General features: G+C 44.8%; 1 protein-coding gene across 1 annotated transcript in view; it reads right to left on the bottom strand.

Moving 5' to 3' along the window:
- Positions 1–21,899, bottom strand: part of GPD1L (glycerol-3-phosphate dehydrogenase 1 like) — a 39,837-nt gene extending 17,938 nt beyond the window's left edge. The window contains exons 1-4 of the mRNA XM_054595534.1: positions 21,756–21,899; positions 10,177–10,354; positions 6,404–6,544; positions 4,571–4,709 (exon numbers count right to left, since the gene is read on the bottom strand). Coding sequence (XP_054451509.1) covers positions 4,571–4,709; positions 6,404–6,544; positions 10,177–10,354; positions 21,756–21,802 — 505 coding nt within the window. The 5' untranslated portion in view covers positions 21,803–21,899. The remainder of the gene's footprint in view (positions 1–4,570; positions 4,710–6,403; positions 6,545–10,176; positions 10,355–21,755) is intronic.
- Positions 21,900–24,966: the final 3,067 nt, after the last annotated feature.

The raw sequence follows: 24,966 nt of genomic DNA on the forward strand, positions 1-24,966 counted from the left end.
GGTAGAGCAGGCCTCAGTAGTTTTTGAAGTTCCCCCGGCTATTTCAGTGGGCAGACAAGTTTGCAAACCTCAGACTTCCTTTAGCCTCAGCTTCCTCATGAGTCAAACACTACAGCACTCTTAGGCTCTTAGGGCCATTGTGAGGTTACATAAGAATCAGGTGTCAAAACAGGCTATTGGTCACAGTCAGTACTCAGGGTCCCAAGGAAGGATGATGGGCTGGGTGACACTTCCCATGCTTGTGACTATAATGTCCCCATTTACAGGCAGGAAGCTGAGAGAGCCTTACCCACCTGCCCACAGTCACACAGCTGCTAGGAGGCAGAGCTCTCTCTGTGCTACACTGCCTCTCCGGGGGGTTGCAAGAGGGGAGAGAAGATAAATAAGCAAAAACCAAACAAACATGACAGAAGAGCTCTATTCTTCCAATGCAGAAAGAAAGGTGATTGTCACCATTAAAGTTATACCCCCAAGTAATATAATGTCAGAACAATCCAGGGGAGAGGGAAGAGAGGGGGGGGGCACAGATGAACCCAGAACTGCCAGAGGCCACTCATTACTAAAGTTGGGCATGGGGTACATTGGGGTTAGGATTCTGTTGTGCCTACTCTGATTTGTTTTCAAGGAAATTTTCCATTATAAAGAGTTTAAAATATCTACACCTGATACCTGGAAACATTTTCTATTCTACAAGCATAGTTCTTACTTATTATTTATCTACGTTGATCTTTTTCCAAATATTATCACTGTGTCAGTTTGAGCAAATGGTTCTCTTCCTTTTTTAAAGAGTCGCCAGGCCACCTGGGTGATTCAGTGCAACACCATTTTGTCACCTGGGCTGCGCAAGCTAGCCCCCCACCCTCCACATCATGACATCATCGCTGTCTGTCTCGTCTGTCTCTGACCCTGGGCCACTGCTCAGTGCCTCCAACAGCAAGGATGCTTTATGAGCATCGCAGACAAGCCCCTCACCCCAGGGCCCTGATTCCAGCTGTCTGCGGCTGCGGGCCGTCTGAAAAACACGCAGCGGGGCGAGCGCTCCGAGACAGAGTGGGGTCTGTCGGTTCCTCGGTGGCTGCCAATTACTCAGTGTCCACCAGAGAGGTGAGCTTGATTTACAACAATGAACACTTTTCCCCAAATGTACTTCAAAAAAATTATTTTAAGTCCTGGATAAGAAAACACTAACCATATTATTACCAGTCATAAGCAGTAATGTGGCAAGCAGGGACCAGGCCACCTGGTACAGAACAGGTAATGCCCAGTAGCCATGCGGATGGGCTGTACCAAACTGAGTATGAACCAAAAGACTGGAAAATCCCCTTCTCTTTCATGCCAGGTTTGAGAGAGAACCAACCTCTTATTTTAACAAGACTCCTTCGAAATCCCCATTTCGGCCTGTGATTCCATATTTGTCTCTGTGCTTAGAAGTGCCACAAAGAGCTTATGCATCCTCGACACTTAGTGCCATGCCTGACACATAATAGGCTTTGAAAAATATTTGTGGGACAACTGAGTAGTCTTGGATTCTGTGAGGTCTGTCCCAAGAATGAAGGGAACTCTCACCACAAGAGGGCACTGTGATTCACCATGCCAATTAGTATTTACACAAGATACTAAAAACGATGCCATTTTTTTTCTTTTTCTTCTGTGGAAGACTCAAGTGAGCTAAAATTCCTGAATCTACCATAATTAAAAATAACTTGGTTGCTAATGGCATCAAGGAAGGCCATCTGAATAAGCACAGTGCAATTATCAAATACAGAAAATATAATGTTGATACAATTATCTACCATACAACCGTATTCTAATCTTCACAGTGACGGCAGTGTTGTCCTTCACTCCTTGGATCTTCCTTAGCCTGTGACACTCCATCAAGCCTTTCATTGTCATTTATGACAACGGCATTTTAAGAGTGTGGGCCAGGTGTATAGTAACATTCCCCTTACTTTGGGCCTTCTGATATTTTCTCATGATTAAATTCAGGTTATGTAAGACAATTTAGAAAATATCATCTTTGCGTTCTATGTTAATTTCAATTTTTTTTCTTAATTTAATTCAGATCACTCTTGGTAACCCTGGCCTAACCCACAGCAAAGGCAGTGCAAGCACCGGGTGAACAGCAGCCAGAGGGAGACAGGCGTGACTTCCGGGCTTTCGTGTGTCTCTGCAAACCAGCAGAACCTAGTGCACCTCACTGGGAACTCCTACAACAAACACGGCTTAGAGGCAGGTAAAAAGCTTCGCCAAAATCGACATGCAGACACAAAGCTTTCAGTCAAGAATTGAAGAGGAAGTCTCTGCCTTATGGAATGATTGGGGTAACCAGTCAATCCCAACCAACTAATGGCAAAACCGATTGCTGATTGAGTACCGGCAAATATGACTGAGTAGAAACAACCAGTTAACAAATTTTTTTGAGAAACAATTACATGATAATTTCACAGATTTTTATTAAAATCACAGATGGATAAAAGAATTCACTGTAGAAAAAATAGAACCTATAAATACAGTAGTATATATACATATATAAAATTTTTTCTGAAAGGATATGTAGAAACTGCCAACAGTGACTTCCTTGAGGAAGAGGGAGTAGGTGGGAAATTACAATTTTAATTCTAATTTTATTCCTTCTCATATTGTTTGAATTTCTTTACCTGTGGTTATATTGCTTTTGAAAATATCAACCTGGGAAATGGCTTTGTAGACCACTTTTTTCCTTCTTTATATTACTTGTGACACCTCTCCTCTCCAAAAATACTGTCTCTGAAAAAAGGAGTTTTAAGTGCCCAAGTATATGGGATTGTTGATGGAATACTGTGCAGCTATGAAGATGTATGCTGGACTTTGAACGTTGTTTGTTACATGTTAATAAAGCAATTATAAAACAACACATAACTAAACTATGGGCATAAATTGTCTGGAAAAATAGAAAAAAATAATGAAAATGAAATGATAAAAGTGGTTTTCTTTTGATTCTGTTTTCCACAATAATGACATGATATCTCTGTAAATTAAAAATAAAGGGAAGCCCGAGGCAGGTGGCTCAGCTCGTTGGAGCATGATCCCACATACATAAGGCTGAGGGTTCAGTCCTTGGTCAGGGCGTGTATGGGAAGCAACCAATCAATGTTTCTCTCTCTCTTCCCCGCCCCCCGCCCTTTTCCTCTTCCTCTAAAATCAATAAACATATCCTTGGGTGAGGATTTTAAATAACTAAATAAGTAAATAAATACATAGAAAACATGCAAAAAGAAAAAGTGAAAATGCCCGAACTTGCAGGCATGTGTGAGAATCAGGAGATACATGTGCTCCATGCCTCCCACCTCAGTCAGGAGAGCCTGGTCTCTCTCGGAGCTTCCTTTCCCATAGCTGCCGAGAACAAATGGCTCCCATTGCTCAGGTGTTTGACAAGGGTGGAGCTAAGTCCTGGAGTGATAGAAAAATCTAAATAAACTCTTGCAAAACAACTGCAAATACAAGAATATTACTCTTCTACGAGTCCTTTAATACGGTACACAATCAGTTGAAAATTCCAAAGCCCTTTTTAAAAGAAACAAAGTTTTTTGTAACACTAATGTTGTGTAAGACTAGAAAGAACTTTCTATTTCAGGGAACAGGAGACCCAAGTTCATGCCTGGGTTCAGTATTAGCTGTGTGATCTTGGGGCAGGTAACTTACTCCCGAAGCCTCAGCTTACGTGCCTGAAAATTGGGATCATTCCTGCCAGTTCTCAGATCTCATTGGTATCCAGGGAGGCTCCAGACACTGGCATTTATGAGGAAAGAGAAGCCGGGTGTCGAAGGCCGGGGGGCCCCCACCATGGCTGTAACTGCCTGCTCCTTGGTACAAGCAACCTTCCATTTTTTTGTGTTTAACCTCAATCATTTGTTAGTGGTGCATGACGAGTCACAATGGTCTCCTTGTCTTTACTTTCAGTCTGGAGATTGTTGAAGACACTTTGGGCCCATGAAATAGCCTCCTTACATTAAAGTCCCCACCCCATTAAAGGTCCACCTCAGGAAAGTTAAGGGGGCAGGGAAGAGTCCACCACAGGAAATACCAGAAATGGAAAATGTACGTTACTGAGCCATAAAAAAGAAGGGAACCCTACCCTTTGCGACAGCATGGATGGACGTGCAGCGCATCATGCTAAGGGAAATAAGCCAGTCAGAGAAAAGACAAGCACCATGTGATTTCAGTCATATGTGGACTCTAATGAACAAAATGAAATAATAGGCAAAACAGAGACAGACTCAAGAGAGCGCGCAAGGTGACAGCTGTTCGGGGGTGAGGAAGGCTGCAGGGGAGGGTTGGAGGGATTTAGCAAAAAATATTTTTTAAAAAGTGAAAAACTCATGGACAGGGCCAACAGTATAGCAGTTGCTGGGGGATGGGGTGGTGGAGGGAGGTGGAGGAGGGTATAGGGGGATAAATGATGTGCGGTGGGACTGTGCACCTGAAACCTGTATAATTTTGTTGACCACTGTCACCTCAGTAAGTCCAATAAAAAGGATAAAAGCAAAAAATCGCCGAAGGCCCAGGCTCCCATGGCCCGGCCAACACTCACCAATGGTGGTCTCACAGAACTTCCCAGCAGCCACCTCGTTGGCAATGTTGGCTCCCATCAGCACACTGATGTCGATGCCCATCTTCTCGCGGATGATGTCAGAAATGAGCTTCAGCCCTTCCGGGCCCTCGTCTATGCCCTAGAAGGAGGTTGGGGAGTTAGGGAGGAACACTCCGCCAAAACAGGAGAGGTCTGGGATCGCTGCTTTATAAGTTCTAGATTCAGACATCCTATGGCACGTCATCCTGAAAAATATCTCCCACAAGAGAACACATAGGTGCTGTGCATGTCCTGTTTCAAGAATAACAAGAAAAGGAAAAGAAAACGAACATGTCTGCTCACCTTGGATGCGTAGCCACCGGGTTAAGCGGCAGCACATGACGGACATAACCAAAGTCCCCTGCGCCTCTCCCCAAGTTCAGCGACCCTCCAGGGAGAGCCATTACCCTGGATTCCTTATGCGCCACTCCCTGGCTTTTCTTGATCCTTTTGCCACATGTAAGTGTCCCTAAACAATCCATTAAGTCATGATGCCTATTTCTGAAAGCCTATAAATGGAATCGTACTGTTCATATGTGACGTGCTATCTTATGCAACATTATTATTTTAGAGATTCACCCATGTGGCTTCATGAACACTCTCGTTCGTTCCTATTTACTACTGTGCAATACCCCAGAATGAACAGTCCACCATTTGCTTATGCAGTCAGCTGCTGACTGACAAGGGAGTCACGTCCCTTTGCTTTCATAAACATTCATCTACGAACACTCTAGAACTGAGTCTCCCTAGGCTACAGGGCCGTCCAACCTTTTCGTGCCTCCCGGACACATTGGAAGATGAGTTGTCTTGGGCCACACATTTAATACACAAACACTAACAAAAACTGATGAGTAAAAAAAAAAGAAGTTTTAAGTTGGGCCGCGTTCATAGTCATCTTGGGCCCCATGGGGCCCACGGGCCGCAGGTTGGACACCCCTGCATCTGGGGGGTTCTTAAGCCTTTCTACAATGTGGGCATCTCCTGGATCAGTCTTGTGAAGGGTATGATCTCATTCGCAGAATTTCATATGCATAAGGCAAAATACTTAAGATTACCTAGGAAGCCACTTATATTGAACTATAGTTACCAAAATGTTAAAAAAAACAAAACCCTCCCAATTTTTGATAAAGTAACATATGTGCTGTTTTATTAATGCAATTAGAAGATGTCATGGCAGATCTAATAATTATTGTAATTTCAAAGTAGTGATGAGCATAAATGATACTTGAGATATCTGAAGCCATTGTAAAGTGACGTGAACGTGTCTATGATTTCTATTGACAAGAGAGTGCCAGGTCCTGCGAATACTGTTATTAAACTCTGCCCTGTGGTCTTCCTTCATAAATGAAGAAAATGCTCATTTCAGTTAAAGATTAAAATTAATAAAAATGCAATCCCCCCTCCACATGGAAGACCATGAACCTCCAGAATTTTTTCTATTGATCTTTAGGACTGGTTTGTGGACTGCTGATTACAAGCTCCCTCTTTAGAGAAAACACCAGGAGTGGGAACTAATCCAGACCCCTGGCGAGTTCCAGAACGCCAGCTGAGACCTACAAACTGGTGGGGAAGGTTATTTCTGATGGCAAGGTGCACCGGATGGAGCCCCCCGCCCCCACCCCCACCCCACCGCACCTGCCATAGAACACAGTCTCCTCGTAAATTTGAGCTAAGCTAGGCTCCTGGGATGTATGGTTTTGATTACCCCAAAACCTGCCATAACCTCCCATCACTTTCTTATCTCCAACAGAGGAAAGTTCAAGAAACTAATGCCGTCAGTGGCAGGCAAGTCACCTTGATGAGCGTGATTCCCAGCGCCTGCTTGGGCACTTTCCCAGTGATTTCGTCGCAGATTCTGTGGATGAACTGGTGGGGGATGACAAACACCAGTAGGTCTGCGTCCTGCACGGCCTCGCTGAGGTTTGGGACGGCAACCTGCCATGGCGAAGCGGAGAAAATCATTACTCCTGCACCAAAACATGCTGGCACAAATGCTTTCACTCTCCGACCCTTTATCAGACGCCTACTCTGTGCAGAGAGCACTGTGCAGACAGTTAAGGAAGTGCGGGCTGTGCTCTGCCTTCCTCATTCACGACTTGCATCCAAAGCCAGGAGGGTCCTGCCTTTCCATGTCTCAGTTTCCTTACCTGTAAAAGGGAGTCATCGTAACACTGTATGGGTTGTTCTCTGGTGCCCTCCCAACCCCCCAATCTGTTTTCTGCCCTTTTCTGACACTCTCTGTTCCCCAGGGGGCTTCTTAATATGGACTGTTTCCTCTGGGCACCCTGGCTCTCTGCCTTCCAACTGGCTTCAGCCCAAGGGGGGCCCTGTCAGGGGATCCGAGGTGGGATGAGACGCAGGTGAGGGGGTTTATGAGCCTCCTGGGCCACGCCTGCCTGGGCTCGCAGGTAGGCTGGCTGGACTTCATTCTACCATTATACTTCCTGCCAGGTGGCCCCTCTTCCATAGCTCTAAGCTCTTGTCTGGGTGGTTTGGTGACGCTGGTCTGTCCCTTGGCCCTTTCAGGAGTGATCATGGCTTCCTGCCGTTGCTAATCCCTGGGCACTTCGCCAAGGCCTTTTGGTTCCTCAGCTCTGCTCCCAGCTCTGTACAAAGTCCAACAGGAAACACTCCTTGGTTAAGCGCTTTGGGAGCGCTGTCGTGAAGAATAAATGATTCCAAAAAATGTCTAGCACCCGGCATGCATCCAATACATGTCAGCCCTTACAATGACTTTTCTCCTTCAGATAAGTACAAAAATGGGTTTTAAAATTCAACACAGGCAGAGAAACACAGACACACGGGCAGAGGTCAGGGCATCGTGTGAGGGCACAGGGGCACATGGTCTCTGGCAGAGTCTGCCTGTTGTTGCCAACGTCTGCTCTACCTTCTTCCTTAGCCAGAGAACCGCAGTTTGAGGTGAGGCTCATCAATGCCAGGAAAGAAGCCTCCCCACTTTAACCAAGAGGCTTAGGTGAGACTGGTCCCTCCCCTGCTCCACAGAAGACCCTTAACTTGTTCGAGCCAATGGGCACATAGAAAGCCTTTCATTGCAGTGGGAATAGCTGGCTGCTTCCTTTATTCTTTCCATCAGACATTTGGACAACTGAACTTCCAAACTCAGAACCCAAGAGACCCTTTCTCTCCCCACTGACAGCATCAAGAATAACCATGGGCCTGAAACTAATATAAAATAATATTAAATGTCAACTGTAAGTGGACAAAGAAAAGAATAGCAATGGGGAAATGCTGCCTGGCCTTAGCTCAGTGATGCAGAGGAGAAAATCATCATTGTCTAGAAGGCAACAGATTCAGCAGGCTCAGGAATGGGTACACCAGTAATCAAATTCCAACCCTAACCTCCAGCTATGTGGCCTTGGACAAATTCATTAACCCCCTGAACCTTGGTTTCTTCCCCTTACAAAATCAGAATCAGCAGAAGAGCAAAACTAATAGTATCACCCTGATGGAAAGAAGGAAGGAAGGAAGGGAGGGAGGGAGGGAGGAAGGGAGGAAGGGAGGGAGAGAGAATCAACAAGCCAAAATGGAGTCACTTTTGCTAAGCCAGGTCACCAAACCAAAACTTAATAACTTACCTAAGAGCAGTTTCAGCCTCTCCTAAAAGTGGAATTTTTTATTTTTTTAATTAAAAAAATTTTTTTTTTGTTTTTATAAAAATGGTTATTCAGTATTTATTCTGCAATGCAAAGGTGACAAACTAAAATATAAAAAGGCTGTTATGGCTGAACATTTTTGTTGTAGATTAAATATGCAGCATCGAAAAATGGAAAGGTGTGGTGTCATCTCTGACCAGCAGAGTTAAATAGAAAAATCTCTCCATTTTCCTTCATCACCATGGGATACAATGTTCAGGCAATCTAAATTAATAAAGACTTGTACTTTCATATGGAGACAAGATCAAGTGTACCAGAGAGTGGAATTTTTTAAACCAATCACTCTGAATTCAATTTCCTGATCAACACTACTGAGGTAACCTGCCTGATAAGACCACCTGCCTTCCCCAACAGGAAGGTGACTGTGCCGGAAATACCCGACTCTTCACTTTCTTGTCCCGCTCTCTTTTCTGCCCATAAGAACCTTCCATTTTGTACAATTCCTCCGAGCACCTTTCTAGTTGCTAGATGGAATTTGTGAATAGCTTAATAAAGCGAATCAGATCTTCAAGTTTTACTTGGGTTGAATTTTGTCCTTTACCAAACCTAGGAGCATTCCTGAGAGCATGAGACAATATATGTAAACTACTTAGCAGAGTGCTTGACACTAATGAGCACTATAATGAAGAGCCAAACAAACATCTTCAGTGAGCAAGGTCTTTGTAGCTCCGAACTCCGGGCACGTATCAGTTTAGAAACTGTCTCTCCTGCTGGATTCATCTCATTCCTCCCTCTGCCTCCAGCACCCCATCACGGTGCTTTGCGTGCACAGCACCTGCTCCTGAAGCTTTGGTGAATAAATGGGTGCAGTGATGGGTATCTCATTAACAAAGGAGATGGGTCTCTGGTTAACCACAGGAGTGAAGCAGCCACAATGCTTGGTTTTCAAACAATGACAGAAAGCTACCACGGGGTGTAGCTGGCAACAGAGGTTCACAAACTCCACTCAGTCAAGCAACAGGCTACTCTTTTTGTTCCTCATGCTCATTTGTCCCTTCCCCCACTAAACCACTGGAATGAGGCCAGGTTACAACATACACTTTCCCCTCCCAGACTGATGAAGCTTGAATTGTAAACTGTCAGTCTTACAATTTTCTATTTTCCCTGATCTCCTTCCATAATTTAGACCTGGACCCTGATTTTAATTACAGACCAGAGTTAAGTGTCCTAGAGAGTGGATCAAAATCCACGTACTTAGAAAAAGCGTATCAGGTACACGATATACTTTTAACAAGGTACACAAGCAGCCAAAGGTAAAGTTTTTTAATGCAGCTTTGACGTGACCTGAACTTTGAATGCCAAGGAAGTAACCTGTTATAAGCCCAACTGTATCCTGCCAAAAATTCATACATAATCCTAGGTCCTCAGAAAAGGACTACGTTTGGAGAGGGGATCTTTATAGAGGTAATTAAGTTAAAACAAGGTCCGTAGATGGGCCCTAATACAACATGATTGGTGTCCTTAGAAGAAGAGATTATGACATGGACAAAAGAGAGGTAAGACCACACGAAGACACAGGAAGAAGGCGGCCACCTACAAGTCAAGGAGAGAGCTTCAGAAGGAACCAACCCTGCTGACCCCTTGAACTTGGACTTGAAGCCTCCAGCATTGTGACCAAATCAATTTCTGTTGTTTAAGCCATTTGGTCTATGGCAAATAGACCAAATTTGCCATAGCAAATTTGCTCTGTTATGGCAGCCCTAGCAACCTAAAACAAAGCCCATTTCAGAGTCCGGGAAACCAAAGCTGAACAAGCGAAAAACTTGAAGGGTGAAAGGAACAGGGGAAGAAGAAAGTAGCCTCTGTACTTCCTCAAGTCCCAAGTGCTAACTCAGCAGATCATAACTTTCAGAATTAACCAAATGTATAATACTCTTCATCCTAAAGTCTTACCACATTTTCTGGCAGCTTGTGTCCAGGGAGATATTTCACATTTTCATGGTCATTATTTATGATGTCTGTCAGTTTTCTCCCATTAACCGTTTCTTCAAAGACCCACATCTTGACCGTGGAGGCAAACTTCTGAAGTTTCTTGACATTATTACCAATTATTTTTGCAACAGCGGAACCCCTACAAAAGAAAGTGGCAGAGAACAAACATTAAACTCACTTGGGCAGAAGGAAAAATGCATTGGATTCTAATTCAGGTCTCGCATTCTGATTCTGATTAAAGCACTGAGTTTATAACTCAAGATGTGATGTTGTATCAACTACAAGCCATGTGAAACCTAGCTGTTTTCAACCTGGAAATACCACCCCTGTGATCAAGAAAGCCCAAGAATTGGTACAGGGTCAAAAAGCACCCCACACCCGAAACTAGTACGCACCAACCTATCTTGGAAGAAAGTACAACAGGCAGAAGAGAAATCCACTCAAAGATGGCATAAAAATAACACTTAGAGATTCTTCTCTAAGACACTCAGGCAGCATTTCAAATCTGTCGAGATTAAAATGTAGCAACTGTAAGATGCTCTTTGTCTCCTTTTTAAAAATATCTTCTTTTTTTTCAGGAGCTAGAAGACAATGTGATTGTTGGTGCTCCAGCAGCCATTCTGGGCTGTCTGGGCATCTTATGAACCGAGATCGCACATAACAAAGTAACAAGAGAAGGAGCCTGGATTACCAACACTATTGAGTAGAGCTGTCATGCCAGCTCTGGACTGCCAACCTCAAGATTTTACGAGAGTGATGAATTTCCGGCTTAGGTGTCTATTAAAAAATAATGTCGCTGCCATAGAATAAACCGTTCAGGTGAACTGCGAGAGGCCCAAGGTGCAGTCATAATGGAAAAACAAGAATCAGAAAGAATTCCAGAACAGGGCAGAGTAAAGGCCCAGGTTCTGGGTGCCTGAGTATTTGGTCCCCTGCAGCAGACATCCAGCCAGCCCCAAGCCCAACATGTTCCCTTTTTTTTTTTAAAGATTTTATTTACTTATTTTTAGACCGAGATGAAGGGAGAAAGAGAGGCAGAGAAACATCCACCAGTTGCCTCTTGCATTCCCCAACTGGGGACCTGGCCCGCAACCCAGGCATGTGCCCCGACTGGGAACTGAAGCGGTGCCCTTTCAGTGCCCTTTCAGTTCGCAGGCCGGCACTCAATCCACTGGGCCACACCTGCCGGGGCCCAGCTGCCATTTCCTGCATCTCCACACTCCAGGTATTCTGGTAATGAATCAGCCTCCTGTAGGCTTTCCAACAAGGGGAGAAAGGCACTCCTCCTAGTTAACACCAGCCCTCGGGACAAAGGCCGCAGGTCTGCTGCTAGCCACTGCAACAGAGGTGTCCACGGTTGGCCTCACAAATGTGCTGAGTACACAGTGGGCCCAGGTCCCACTGACTGGGCCCCTGATTGGTCCAGTGCCGGGCCCCTGTCCCTGCTGAGCCAATAAGCTTCCATTTCAGGACTTTGAGGGGGAGAAAGAGTTTTGTGTTGGTTTTTTTTTGTTTTGTTTTATTTTGTTCTGTTTTTTTAGATAACTTTCCTGGTGAAGAGCAAATGAAAGAACAGTGAGGAGGACTTTGCAAATTCACGTGTAGGGCAGTCACTTTTCCTAACAAGAAACTGAGATGACTTCTCAGTTGGCTCAAACAGTAGCTTAAGCCTCTACAATGAGTTGTAATATCTAGTTTTCTCACGAAAACCTTTAAAATTAAATTCAGTGCATTGACACTGGTAGATTACATGTATCAAGTGTACAATTTTATAATACACCATGTATACATTGCCTTGTGCTCACTATCCAAAGTCAAGTCTCCTTCTGCCACCATATATTTGACCCCTTTTATTCTCTTTTACCTCCCTCTACCCTCATCCCCTTTGTTAACCGCCATACTGATGTCTGTGTTTCTAAGTTTTTTGTTTGTTCATTTTTGGCTTTGCTTTACATCCTACGTGTAAGTGTAATCGTATGGTTCTTGTCCTTCTCTATCTGACTTATTTCACTTAGCATCATATTCTCAACATCCGCCCATGTTGTCACAAATGGCAGTAATTCATCTAAGAAGACATTTTTAGAGATTATAAAAACTAAAGTTTTATTCCCTGGTTTTCTCAAGAGAAAAATTTTTGAGATTAAGTAATTTATTACCATTGCTACGATGAATACATACACTTGATACTCAATTTTATGCAGAACTTTTTAAAAAGAGTTTTAATACAATATCAAAATTTACATAGGCATTTTGTCAAAAAAAGTGTTCCTTGTACTACTAGCTTCTGTAGGCTCTAATGAAGGCTTAAAAACTTGTTTTAAATGTCTTCAGACTGTAGGAATACAACAATTTAAGGATGAAAGCTTTCCCAAAATTAACAGGGTAAATAAGCAACATTTTTCTACAGAGTAAATTTTAAAACATACAACATTTTAAAAGATAGACTTAAATTGTTAACCCACTTACGATAATTACAGAGATAATTCTTTTTTTTTTGCTCTTTTTTTAAAAAAGATATTATTTATTTGTTTTTAGAGAGGGGAAGGGAGGGAGAGAGAGGGAGAGAAACAGTAATGTGTGGTTGCCTCTCATGTGCCCCCTCCTGGAGACCTGGCCTGCAACCCAGGCATGTGCCCTGACTGGGAATCGAACCGGCAACCCTTTGGTTTGCCGGCCAGTACTCAATCCACTGACCACAACAGCCAGGGCCTTCTTTGCACTTTTTAAAAAGCTTTTTATATTAAATTTATTGGGATTGCATTGGCTAATAAAATTAATAGGTTTCAAATATAGAATTCTATGATACGCGATGTGTACATTGCACTGTGTAATTACCAGCCAAAGTCAAATCTCCTTCCATCACCATTAGACCCTCCTTACCCTTTACTACCTCCCCCCACTGCCCTCCCCCTCCAGTAACCACCACACTGATGTCTGTTTCTATGAGCTTTTGTTTATTTGTCCTGTTTGTACATTTGTTGCCTTCAATTTTACATCCCGCATATGAGTGAAACCATAGGGTTCTTATTAAAGAGTTAATTCTATGGCAAATTAATTGATAAATATTTTCTGAAAACAGAGGACTAGTTTATCACCACAGAAAATTTTTTTAACAGTACAACAAAATTCCCTCTCATTCCTTCACCAATAACAATACATTGTGTATGGAGCCCATGTAGAAACAAGAGAACATCTGCAATGCAACAAATCTGAGGAACTGCGAACAAATCTGGAAACTGGGAAATACTGCGTTCTTAGCCCACAGTCTTAAATTACAGTCAATTCTCGAGAGTTCGGTGAGCTGAGGGAAGGGGCGATAACAGAAGGGTGCAGGGACTAAGCTGATGCATAGGGACATACTGGAGATTTTTATCCTTTACTTTCAAACAAATCTCAGTTATTCTAACAAAACTTTAATTCATGCCAGGATATAAACATTGGTGCTTTTAACAACCAGGAAAATCCAAATAATTATCTGTATGTTAGAATTACTTTCCCGTTCCTGAGACAGAGTGGGTTAGAATGACCCGAGTCCCAGGCCACACCCGGGACCCGCGAAACCTTTACTTCTGGAGTAGGATCGGGCGTCAGCAGTTTTGGAAGCTCCCCAGGGACTGGTGTGTAGCCAGGGACTGGAGCGGGGCTCTGCTGAATGATCTTGAACTTGGTGCCTCCTCCCTCACAAGAGAATAGCTGTCAATATCAATGCTCTGTGGCTTTACCTGTAAAATTCTTACTCTATGCCAACAGGACAGTTTATGAGCTAAACACCCATCAATCCAATTCTCCTACTGACACTTCGTAAAAAAGAGGCCAAGAATCTCCCCGCCATCACTCTCACCTTTATTCTAATCTTGGAAATGGCTACTCATGAGACAGCAGCTCAGGCTCAGTGTTCCCTGGCATTAAAATAACTCACACAAGGTCAACAAGAGCATCTTCTTGATAGGCCAAAGTTACGGGTTCGATCCCCAGTCAGGGCACATACAAGAATAAACCAATGAATGCATAAATGAGTGGAACAACACATCAGTGTTTCTCTCTCTAAAATCAACCAATCAATAAAAATGTAACTGTACCACTGGTGGCAAAGCAGGTGACAGAGTGACACTTGACAGACATCAGGGAGGTCAGGGAGAGCTGGGAGGAAGTACAGCTAGGGCTGAACTCTAAAGGCTGAAGGAGTCGGGGTGGGGAGCCTTCCAGATAAAGGGAAGGGCTCCTGGAGCAAAGGTGCGGGAACAGGAAGGGCGTGGGCTTTATCTCACGCTTTGACCCTGAGCTAATTTTGCAGTGAGAGGGAGGGGAGGGGAGAGGAGGGGACAATTGAAGGGGAGGTCAAGGGAAGGAGAGGGAGAGGGGGAATCAGGAAAGGAAGGTGAGAAAAAGGGGAGGGGAGGGCGGGCCTGCACAGGGAGGGCTGAGAGGTGCAGGGGGCGAGCGTGAGGCAAGAGGTGGGAAAGGGGCAGGGGTGGGCAGAAGCAGCACGATTTGCTGCCGATCAGGTGTCAGGCCCTGTTTGTTGCTGTTATAAGAATATAATCGGTATATAACTTTGTATAAGCTAAAGGTGTACAACACCGATTCAATACATTTGTATATGACCACTGTAGAACTGTTTTAGATACCTTACCCACGTTATTTGTTTGAAGCCTCAGCAACCCTCTGAGGCAGGTACTATTATGAGACCCATTTTTTACATAAAGAAACTGAAACCTAGTGGAAGAACAGAGTCACACCCAAGGCCAGGTCCTCAACACTCTGCTCTCCCTCCCTGGGTGCCAGCTGGACACTCACCTGCTGGAGGTCCTGACCTCCACCTTGGCAACCTCCCACCCCCACTTCCTTGGCATTCACACTCTGCCCCGACCCTTCTCACCCCTCCTCCGCTAAAAAGGCGTCATATTTTAATGCTGCATCATCCAAGGAATGGCCACCTAACATGTCAGGCCCAAACCAGACAGAATTCTGGTGGCCCATGTGCCTTGCCAAGGTGCAGATTCTTTCTGGGCCAGAAATGACCCAAGGGTCCTGTCCTCTTTTTACCAAGGAGGAAACTGAGGCCCAAAGAGAATAAGCAAGGTTCCGCCACATTTTCCCCCTTCCAGGACATCTCCCCCAGAGCTAATCCTGACTGTGGAGCTAAGGACAGAGGGCAGTCAGTTTTGATTTAAATCACATCTACTTTTTTACTCATAAAAGCTATACATGAACAAGAGAAAGCAATCATGAATGATCTCACCACCCGGGGAGAACCACTGTTAACATTTTGTGTAATTCTTGGCAGTTTAATGGCTTTCAAAGTACAATCAAATGCCAGAATATTAGATACAAACGTGGAAAATGAAGCATTTTAAAAACAGATTCAACTTAATGAATGTTTATTTGATCTCTGAATGGGGAAGCTTCCTAAGCTTAGAATCAAAGGAAGAAACCACTGAGGGGAAAAAATCAATGTGAACAACTTCACATAAAGAAAAGGAGCGGGGGCAGGAAGGAGATGAGGAAAGCCTTTCTGTTTACCAGAACTCCCACTGCAGAGGAAAAGCCTAAGAATGAATGTTACATTTAACAAAAATGGGTGCAAAATTTTACATGCTATATAATCATGTGCAATTAACAAAATACATACCGCCTCACACCCCTCAGGATGGCTACTACCAAAAAAATAAAAAAATAAAAATAAAAACAAAATAACAAGTGTTAGAATGTGCAGAAGTTTGGACCCTTGTGCATTGCTGGTGGGGATGTAAAATGGTGCAACTGCTATGGAAAATGATACAGTGATTCCTCAAAAAGCTAACTTTAGAATTATCATATGATCCAACAATTCCACTTTGCAGTATGTATCTAAAAGAATTAAAAGCAAGGATTCAAACAGGTATTATACACCCATGTGCATAGCAACACTATTCACAACTGCCAAGAGGTGGAAGCAACCCAAGTGTCCACTGACATGATAAATGGATAAACAAGATATGCTATGTATACAGAATGGAATATTACACAGCTCTAAAAAAGAGGAAATACTGACACATGCTACAGCGCTTGAGCACATTATACTAACCAAAATAAGCCAGTTGAAAAAAAACAAATACTGTTATGATCCCACGTGTAGGAGCTCTGTCCCAAGCTAGCCAGCTGAAGAATGAGGGACATGCAGCCCAGTCACTTGTGTCCACCTGGCCAAAGCCTGTCCATTGCCAGACATGTGAAGGAGGTCACCGAGGACCAAAAGTCGCAGCCAGCCCACCACCTGACCACACAGCCGTGTGAGCGAGCACAGGCTAGACCAGCAGAAGACCCTCTCAACTTAGTCAGCCCAAATTGTTCATCCCCAGAATCATGAGCTAATAAACGATTGCTTTTTGAAGCCATTAAGTTTGGGGAGAAATAGGCAGCAACAGATAACCGATTCAGCTCTCGGCTCCCAACTGTGGCAGGGACCGCACCTCAAACTAGGACGATGGCAAAATGCTGCTAGTATAACCTGAAGGGACTCCAGAGGACCTCTGAGTATAGTTCTTGACATCGTTAGGCATGGGGGCAGGGGATGAGAGGAAGGAGAGAGAAGGTGACCTGGATGGGGGGGACCCCCAGATACCACCTCTCACCAACCACCACTGAGACTTGGGGATACCACTCAGCTGCCACAGGGAAGGTTTAGCGGAGATGTGACTTCTCCGTCCTGAGGAACATGTTTTAGAAAGAAGCGTGCTCATCCAGGCATTGTTCTGGGATTAAAGGGTGTGTTGGAGGTGACAGATTTTTCACTTAAATATAAGATTTTTCTGCCCTGGCTGGTGTGGCTCAGTGGATTGAGTGTTGGCCTGCAAACCAAAGGGTCGCCGGTTCTATTCCCAGTGTAGGGCACATGCCTGGGTCGCTGGCGAGGTCCCCAGTGGGGGAGATGTGTGAGAGGCAACCACACACTGATATTTCTCTCCCTCTCTTTCTCCCTTCCTTTCCTTCTCCAAAAATAAATAAAATATTTTAAGAAAAGATTTTTCTTAGATTAATTTTAAAATCAGTTGCCTTAACAATAGTAAACTATGATTATCAGTCATGTCTACAGAATAGGGGATGCCTGCTTTAGAGGGAAATTGAACATGACAATTCTTAAGGCCTCATTTCCATCTGGTTTTTCTTGAGTGGAATATTGTTACACTAGACTTTAGTTAGGGGGGTAAGATACTCAGTATTCTTACGACAATGAGATTTGTCCTCAGGTAAAAGTATGTTTCTCACTGAAAATAATTCACAGAAACTTGGGACGTTGGAGTTGGAAGCATCTGAGTCAACTTTACCTTATGGACCACCGACCTCAGTTCTGTCATCCCACAGGCTTGCTGCAAGATTTAAATGAAATAACCTACCTGACACACAGAAAATGACAAGTGGCAACGGCTGCTCTGATTGACCCTCCTAAGGGAGGGGAGGAAGTGGAAGAGAATGTTCAAAGTGGCGAAAGAGGGTTAAGAGGTAAAAGGTCATGAGGTAAAAATAAGCCCTGACTCATCCCTAGAAGAGTAGTGGTAATTTCTACACTGAACAGGTAAGGGAGAGATGGAACTAGGTGACAATGTATCAGTTTGTTGCAGTTGTTTCTGTTTAATTACACAAACGTTCTCACCCCAGTCAGAGGGAACTCTGGGTCTTGGCCCAGTTTGGCTCCAACCCACCCTATCATTCAACTCTCTGTCCAGCTTCTAAAGCAGAGGTGCATCGGTGCCACCTGTCAACCAGGAAGAGACTGTTTCTGACTTCAGAGGAGCTAATTTCCAGACCTTCAGACTGTTTCTGGGCTCTCCACGGGGGACAGTATCGAGAATTAGGACAGAAACAGTAGCAAAGACAAAAAGGTGACAAAAAGTGGACGAAGAGCCACAGCACTGCATTCAGGAGGTTCCAGCAGACAACAGAAAACAGAGTCACACTCAGACAGCCTAAGTCACTGGTGCAAAGTAGGCCAAAGCTCTCCCTGACCCTCAGTCACAGGCCTCAAGAAGTGGGGTGATGATGAAACCAGGGCAAGAGATAAACAACTCCAGCTGCACATCAGCGATGCTTTGTGTTTTGTCTTCTCTCCCTTCTCTCCCTCTACTCCTTGGCCAAACTCCAGCAGGAGGCATTTTATGACCTAATGACAGGACCGCTAAAGGATGAGGAAACTAATAATTATAATAATAATGGGAGTTGACATTTATTGAGTGTTACTCCCCTTGCACTGTCCCTGGATCATCTCATTTAATCCTACCCATAATTCTACACAGCAGGTACCAGTATTATAGCACTGATTCCTGGAGAGAAGCACTTTGCTCAAGGCCTCGGAGCTGCCAAGATAGAAACCCAAGGGCTTGGGACCCCAAACCCTCCTATCCTGCCTGCAAAGGCGGTCTTGGGGGTAGGCTTCCTAGCACAGAGGTGTGGCTGTAAATGTTTCAGTTTTAGAACTGGATCTTGCACTGGGTGATCTCCCCAAGATTCCAATGAAGAACCTTTGTTTCCTCTTTGGAATTACTTAAGAAGTCGTGTGTGTGTGTGTGTGTGTGTGTGTGTGTGTGTGTTCTCTTTTTGTTGTTTTTTCTGAGTCACCGGAGCCATAAAGAGTCATGCAGATTAGGAAATCGGCTCCCAGCATTCCCAGCAGCCTGCAGCATAGGCAGGGCTGGGCTGGATGGCGGGGTGCCCCCTGGAGCCTCCTCCCTGACCTGTCTAGAGGAAAGGCGGTGCCAAAGGACAAGACAAGGACATGTTACACAACCCGTTTAATTTCCCTCACATGTCCTTTCTGGCTGAAGTTCCCTGGCAAGTCAGCTAGATTCCGTCTTCAGGTATTTGTACTGCAATTATCATTCACACTCAAGGTGAGTGTTACAGCCATCTTGGAGCTAGGAGCTTAGACCTGACACCTTGACTTACACAAGCATTCTGAGCTACTTCAAAAGCCCAAGTTTAACATTTGCTTAAATCACCTTCATATTCCTGCCATAAGGCGCACATCTGGAAAGGCAGATCTCTCTCTTGGGAATCTGTTTCAAAATTAGTAAAAGGCCGAAGTCCCTTAGGGAATATGATTCAGCAAGTCTAGCTTCTGAATTCTGAAGTGGGAATTCGGATGCAAGTGGCTTTGGACTCCATTTTAAGAAACATTATTTAAAATGTAACATCTAATCTTGTGACAGATATTTCATTCCACTTTCTATTCTTTTGGAATTTATCTTTCCAGTCTCTACCTCAGATCTGAAGTTAAATTCTAAAAGGCAGGGACTGTGTCCAGCGGTGTCTGCATCCCTGAAAAGGCCACAAACCCTGCACAAGGCAAGCACTCAATGTCTACTGGCCAGGGCTGAACACGCAATGAGCCCCTAAATTCCCGAATCTCTGGCAAGGTCATGATCCTCTCTCTAGGACCAAAGTGGCTCTGCACCCACAGCAGCTGCAAGGAAGCCAACAACTGTTCCTATCTGATCCCATAATTAATGGAGCCAGGCAGCCAGCCCAAACCATCCGCAAGGCACATTTCTCAATTGCCCTGCTCCAGTGTCATTAGCCAAGTTCTACTGCACTTCCTTGGGCTGGAGTGGGCCAAGAAAACAGTCAAGTACAGAGTGAAGCTGTGGGCAGGCAGCCAAGTCCCAGCAAAAGCGGCAGAAGGCTCACTTCACTACTACTGACCCAGGCCCAAATCCAGCTTGGCAAAGCTGTGCTACTTCCACTGTACCTTGCAAGTTAGGAAAAGGGGCTGTCACCTGTGGTTCTGTGGCCTCTTACACAAGAGGAAACTAACATTAAAGGAACACGTGCTAAGTGGGTGCTTCTCTAGTCCCACGGCCAGCAGGGCAGCTGACATCTCACTCTAGTGACCTTGGGGTAAAATTTGGCAAAGCCAAGCTGCAAGTCCAAATGAATCTCTGTGGTAGATGGATACCAACTCCAATAATTGTTGTACAGAACACTGTTGTTTCCAGACAAGTGTATAATACCCTAGTGTTTGCGGGGCAGAGAGGGGAAGGGATCTATTTAAACATTCATTTGCATCTGATGGAATCCCTCCGGGAAGGGCAGAAAAAACTGATTAACACGAGTTTTCCTCCAGGACACAAGTTTGGGTAGGAGGTGGTTCACGGTTTTTTGTTTTGTTTTGTTTGTTGGTACGTAAAGGTGTCTTAATAATGTGAATATATTACCTAAACAAGGGTAATTACATTTGAAAAATTAGTTTTCAGACACTCAGTATTTACTCATCATATGCCAGACACTAGGAGAGATGCTGTTCTCAAGAGCTGGATGAGGAGTAGAAACTATCATATACAAATCATTCCCTTGCAGTGATAGGTCAGCAACAGGGGAGGATATACAGAGGGGCCTCTGGACTCGCAGGGATGGGAAAGTGAAAAAACCAGTTAAGGTATAATACCTCCTAGAAGTATTATACGGTCCGGACCAAGTCTCAAAGAGAAAGACGAACGCCAAGTAGCCAGTACCAATTGCTGCTAAGCTCCTAGAAGCCTGAACGGTGATGAGTGTCGGGCCACAGGAACACAAAAACACTGAATGGACAACACTCAACATGCTACAGCAGGGGCAAAGGGAGAAAAACGGGGACAACTGCAATAGCATAAACAACAATAATAATTTTAAAAACCCATTAAGAAAATTCTACACCGGTCCCTCAAATGTGAGGAAAATAGTGCATGGTAATGAGGAAAAACAAAAAATCAGATTCTACACTGCACTCGGTTCCCTATAACCGCTCACCCAAACACATCGGAGAATCCCATTGTGCGAGTTTAATAAAAGTAACTAAAAGAGCAAACATTTATAGAGTGCGTAGAAGAGCGCCTGGCTGAAAGCGCTTTATAAGTGTTAAAAGTCAAATAAAGCGTGGCAGAGACGCAAAGCTTCGCAAACATCTCCCCAGAGAACTCTCAACGCCCTTTGATTACTCTGGGAGACAGGCCGGTTGGAAGTTGGGTTTTCTTCCCGATACAACGTTACCAGGATACTACGTGTAACAACTACCAAGGGGAGACCCGCAGTTTTGAAGGGCAGCGCCGTCCCGCCCGCGACCTGGGTAAGCAAGAGCCCTTTTTAGCCCTCTCTGCCTTTTCTCCTCATTACCGAAACTACAGTAAGACTATCCAAGCCTCTTTCAATTCCTCAACCCAGGCGATCCGCCGAGAATGGAGAATGCCCTTAGGATGTTGCGCATAACACCCAGGCGTGGAAAGCAGGTGGCCTTCGTGCGCCTGTCGCGCGGTGACTTGAGCGCAGACAGGTGCCCGCGGGCGCGCAGACCTGCTCTCCGCGCGCCTCACCGCGAGCACGCGGGCCCAGAGCCTCTAGAGTGAGCGCCTAGCCCCGGACTCCCCGGGTGCACGGTGCGTGGTGCCCAGCCCGGCCCCGAGGTCGCCCGCCCCGCCTCCATGCGTGCGGTGCGCGGTGCCCACGCTGTGGCGGGGACGCGCCGTCGTAGCACGCCCCGGAGAGAGGCTTCCTGGAGGCGGATCCCGTGCCGCCGGCCCGCCGCCGCTCACCAGTTCCCCGAGCCCACGATGCACACTTTCAGGGGCGACGGTGCCATGACAAGACAGAAACGCAGCAGCCCAACGCGTGTCTCTCCAGCTGGCCGCTGGCCTCCTCCCGCTCAGCCAGACCCGCAGCAGATCCCGAGGACCCCGCCCCTCCCGCCTCTCGGCCAATGGCCGCGGTCACCCCCACCCAGGCGCACCCGGCCACAGCGGACAGCCCGGGAGGACCCGCCCTGCCACTCCCGAGAATCACTGCGCAGGCCTGGGCCTGGCGGCCCTCCCGGCACGGCCGCCGCACCCCCGCACCCTTTCCCGAGGCATGCCGGGACGTGTAGTCCGTGCGCCCTGGGGCGGCGGGCTGAGCGAGACTGCCCCGCCCACCACGCCACGTGCAGCCGCAGGGGGTTGCGCGGCGACGGTGGCTCCGGGCGAGGGAGGCTACACAGCAGCGCGTCGGCACAGCAGGTCCCGTTTGTCTCGCCGGCTCACCGCTGCCGCAGTGCCCTCCTACCCAAGCGGGAAGAGCTGCCACACTGCAGTCTGGATCAGAGAAATCCCAGAATGACTCTAGAGTCCACCAGGCTTGGGCCAGAGCTTGAAGTCTCCGCACCTGTCTTTTCAGCCTCTGCCTCACGTGTTAGAAGCAAGACAGCCTGGCACCCCTAAACTTCTTCATGAGCTTATAATGTCTGAGGCCTCCTGGACTTGGCTGGACAGCACCTGCGCTTCCGTGTGGACACTAAAGAGAGTTAGAGTCCAGAGAGATCTGGGCGCGGGTGGCATCGCCCACCACCATTTGCTCAGCAGGACCTGCCTTCTGGTTATCTCTGTGCCAGGGCAACAGGAGAGTTTGTGATTGTGATACTACGCTTCCTTCTTTTCTGAAAATTAGAACTTTATTTATTCATTTTGAGCGTCACTCTCTACCCGGCACCTTGCTCGGCACCGTGGGAGGAGGACAAAGTGGTTTAAACAAGCGGTGCTCAGACTCTGCTGCTTATTAGTCTCTGGAGCCTTTAAAAACTCCCCTGTGGAGGCGCCACCGCAGGCCAGTTACGTAAGAATCTCCCGGGATGGGATACAAGAATTGGACTTTGTTTAAATTTCAAGAGGTGACTGCAAAAGGCAGTCAAAATTGAGAACCAGAAAACTAACACAAGCAGAGACTGGCTAAAGAAACATACTCTAGTACCTAGGAAAATACTAGGCCTATTAATTTGATGCCCAGGAGGTTAACTGTTATCTATTTTTTTCATCTCTACATTGTATGAAAGATTTATCTATGTTATGTTGATATTTACTCAGAGGAATACTTAAAGAGTGAATGAGACAGGTCATTCTGTCCATTCTCTCACAGATGGTTTTCTCTCAGTTATTGGCACTAATGGAGAGATACCAAAGCAGGGATGATAGGAAAAGTAGAAATGGACTATTCAAGCTTTATTCATTGGTATCTTACATGTGTGTTACGAAATGGGGTTGTCACATTAAATAGTGAACTTAAGTACTTGAAGAGTGTACATGCATTACAAAGATTTTCAGCAAGCCATCGATTCATATTCAGCCTTTGCCTAAAAGATTTATACATCATATGGAGACTCCTATTCTCCAATGTTGCAACTACACATGCATGATAGTGAACTACCCAACTATTCTGTGGACACACAGCCTCATTGGATGGAGTTTATGGATATCCTGATATAATCACATGATATACACGACACAATGTTCCATAATACACAGAATGAGTAGTCATTTATTTTATAGACTCGTTACAAAGATTAACACAAAACCCAAAGAGGTGAAGAGGGGAGAATTTCCGATGCATTCAGGTCAGATTAACTTGTGAAGGCTTGTTTGTTTTATGTTTTTGTTTTATTTTTTTAAAAAAGGATTTCTCGCACGCTAAATCTGGTTGACAGTATCAATATTAATAATAGTAATGGACTTAAACCCTTTGAATAAAATAACAGTTCATGAGTTGATGTGATTTAAAGAAATAAGTGAACGAATAAACGAGGCAGAGAGAAAGCTCTTTCTTATAGGAGAATGCCAACTAAAATACAAGTATGGAAGGAACGATGGTGCTACCTTAGCATCAATGAATGCTCAAAATAAAGGTGAAAGTTTGATGAAGATATTTACCTGGCCTCAAAGTCTGCACACAAATTACCTGCAGGGATAAAAGAGTTACTGTGACAAAGAGTTTTTAGAGAAAAGACACCACCTTAACCAAATGGTCAAAGTCAGCATTACCAGTGATGGGACAAACCAACACACATGCCTTCTTTAACTGGAATGAAAAGGTATTTAATTAATATGGACTTGTTGAAAACAGTATTTTAAAATAGTGCCCAAACCTTGGGATTATAAAGATTAAAAATATTTGTACTTAGCCATGGCCAGGCAGCTCAGCTGGTTGGAGTTCCAATATGCCAAGGTTGTAGGGCACATATAAGAATCAACCAATGGATGGCATAAGTGGAACAACAGATCAATGTTTCTCTTTCTCCTTTCTCTCTCTCTATAAAAATCAATAAATTTAAAAATTTTAAAAATATATACTTGGTCTTGTTTTCAAGCCTGACATAGAATTGTCAACTTTCAAATTTTTCCATGTAAACACAGAAACAGTGCCATATACAATTCCCCTTTCAACTTATTTATAATACTTCATCTTACTCATTTTAATTTAATTAATTTGGGTTTAAAAAAAAAACAACGCATTATCCTGATTCAATATCCAAAAGCATCAAAGGGGCATATAGTAAAATTCTCCCTCCCTCCATTTTCCTGCAGCTCCCCAGTTTCCTCCCTTGAAGAAACTCTTTCTTGTGTATACACATTGTTCTGTTACTTGCTTCTCCCCTTAACATTATTTCGCATGAAAAATGTCAGTCAATACCAAAAACATGAATATACGCAGTGAAAACTTAAAGTGAAAATGAAAAGAATACATTTAGCCTTTGGAAAACTCTCCCACAAAGTCTTTCTTATTTTCGTGTCTCTGTGGAACTGAAAATTTTTTCGCAGGCTGGTATTGGTTAAATTCATCCCTCCAATTCCAGGGAAGACTTACACCTGGACCACCCTAGAGGAACGTAGCTACTCTGCCCTCATAGTACAGATTTCACCACTTTGCTTCCTAATTTCACGCTGCACAATCCCCAGTGGTGACATTTGTTCATGGTACAACTGACTTCAAATGAAATTGCCC

The sequence above is a fragment of the Pteronotus mesoamericanus genome, unplaced genomic scaffold, assembly GCF_021234165.1.
Source record: "Pteronotus mesoamericanus isolate MK-2021 breed Mesoamerican mustached bat unplaced genomic scaffold, CSHL_Meso_final scaffold_54, whole genome shotgun sequence".
Taxonomy (NCBI): Eukaryota; Metazoa; Chordata; class Mammalia; order Chiroptera; family Mormoopidae; genus Pteronotus; species Pteronotus mesoamericanus.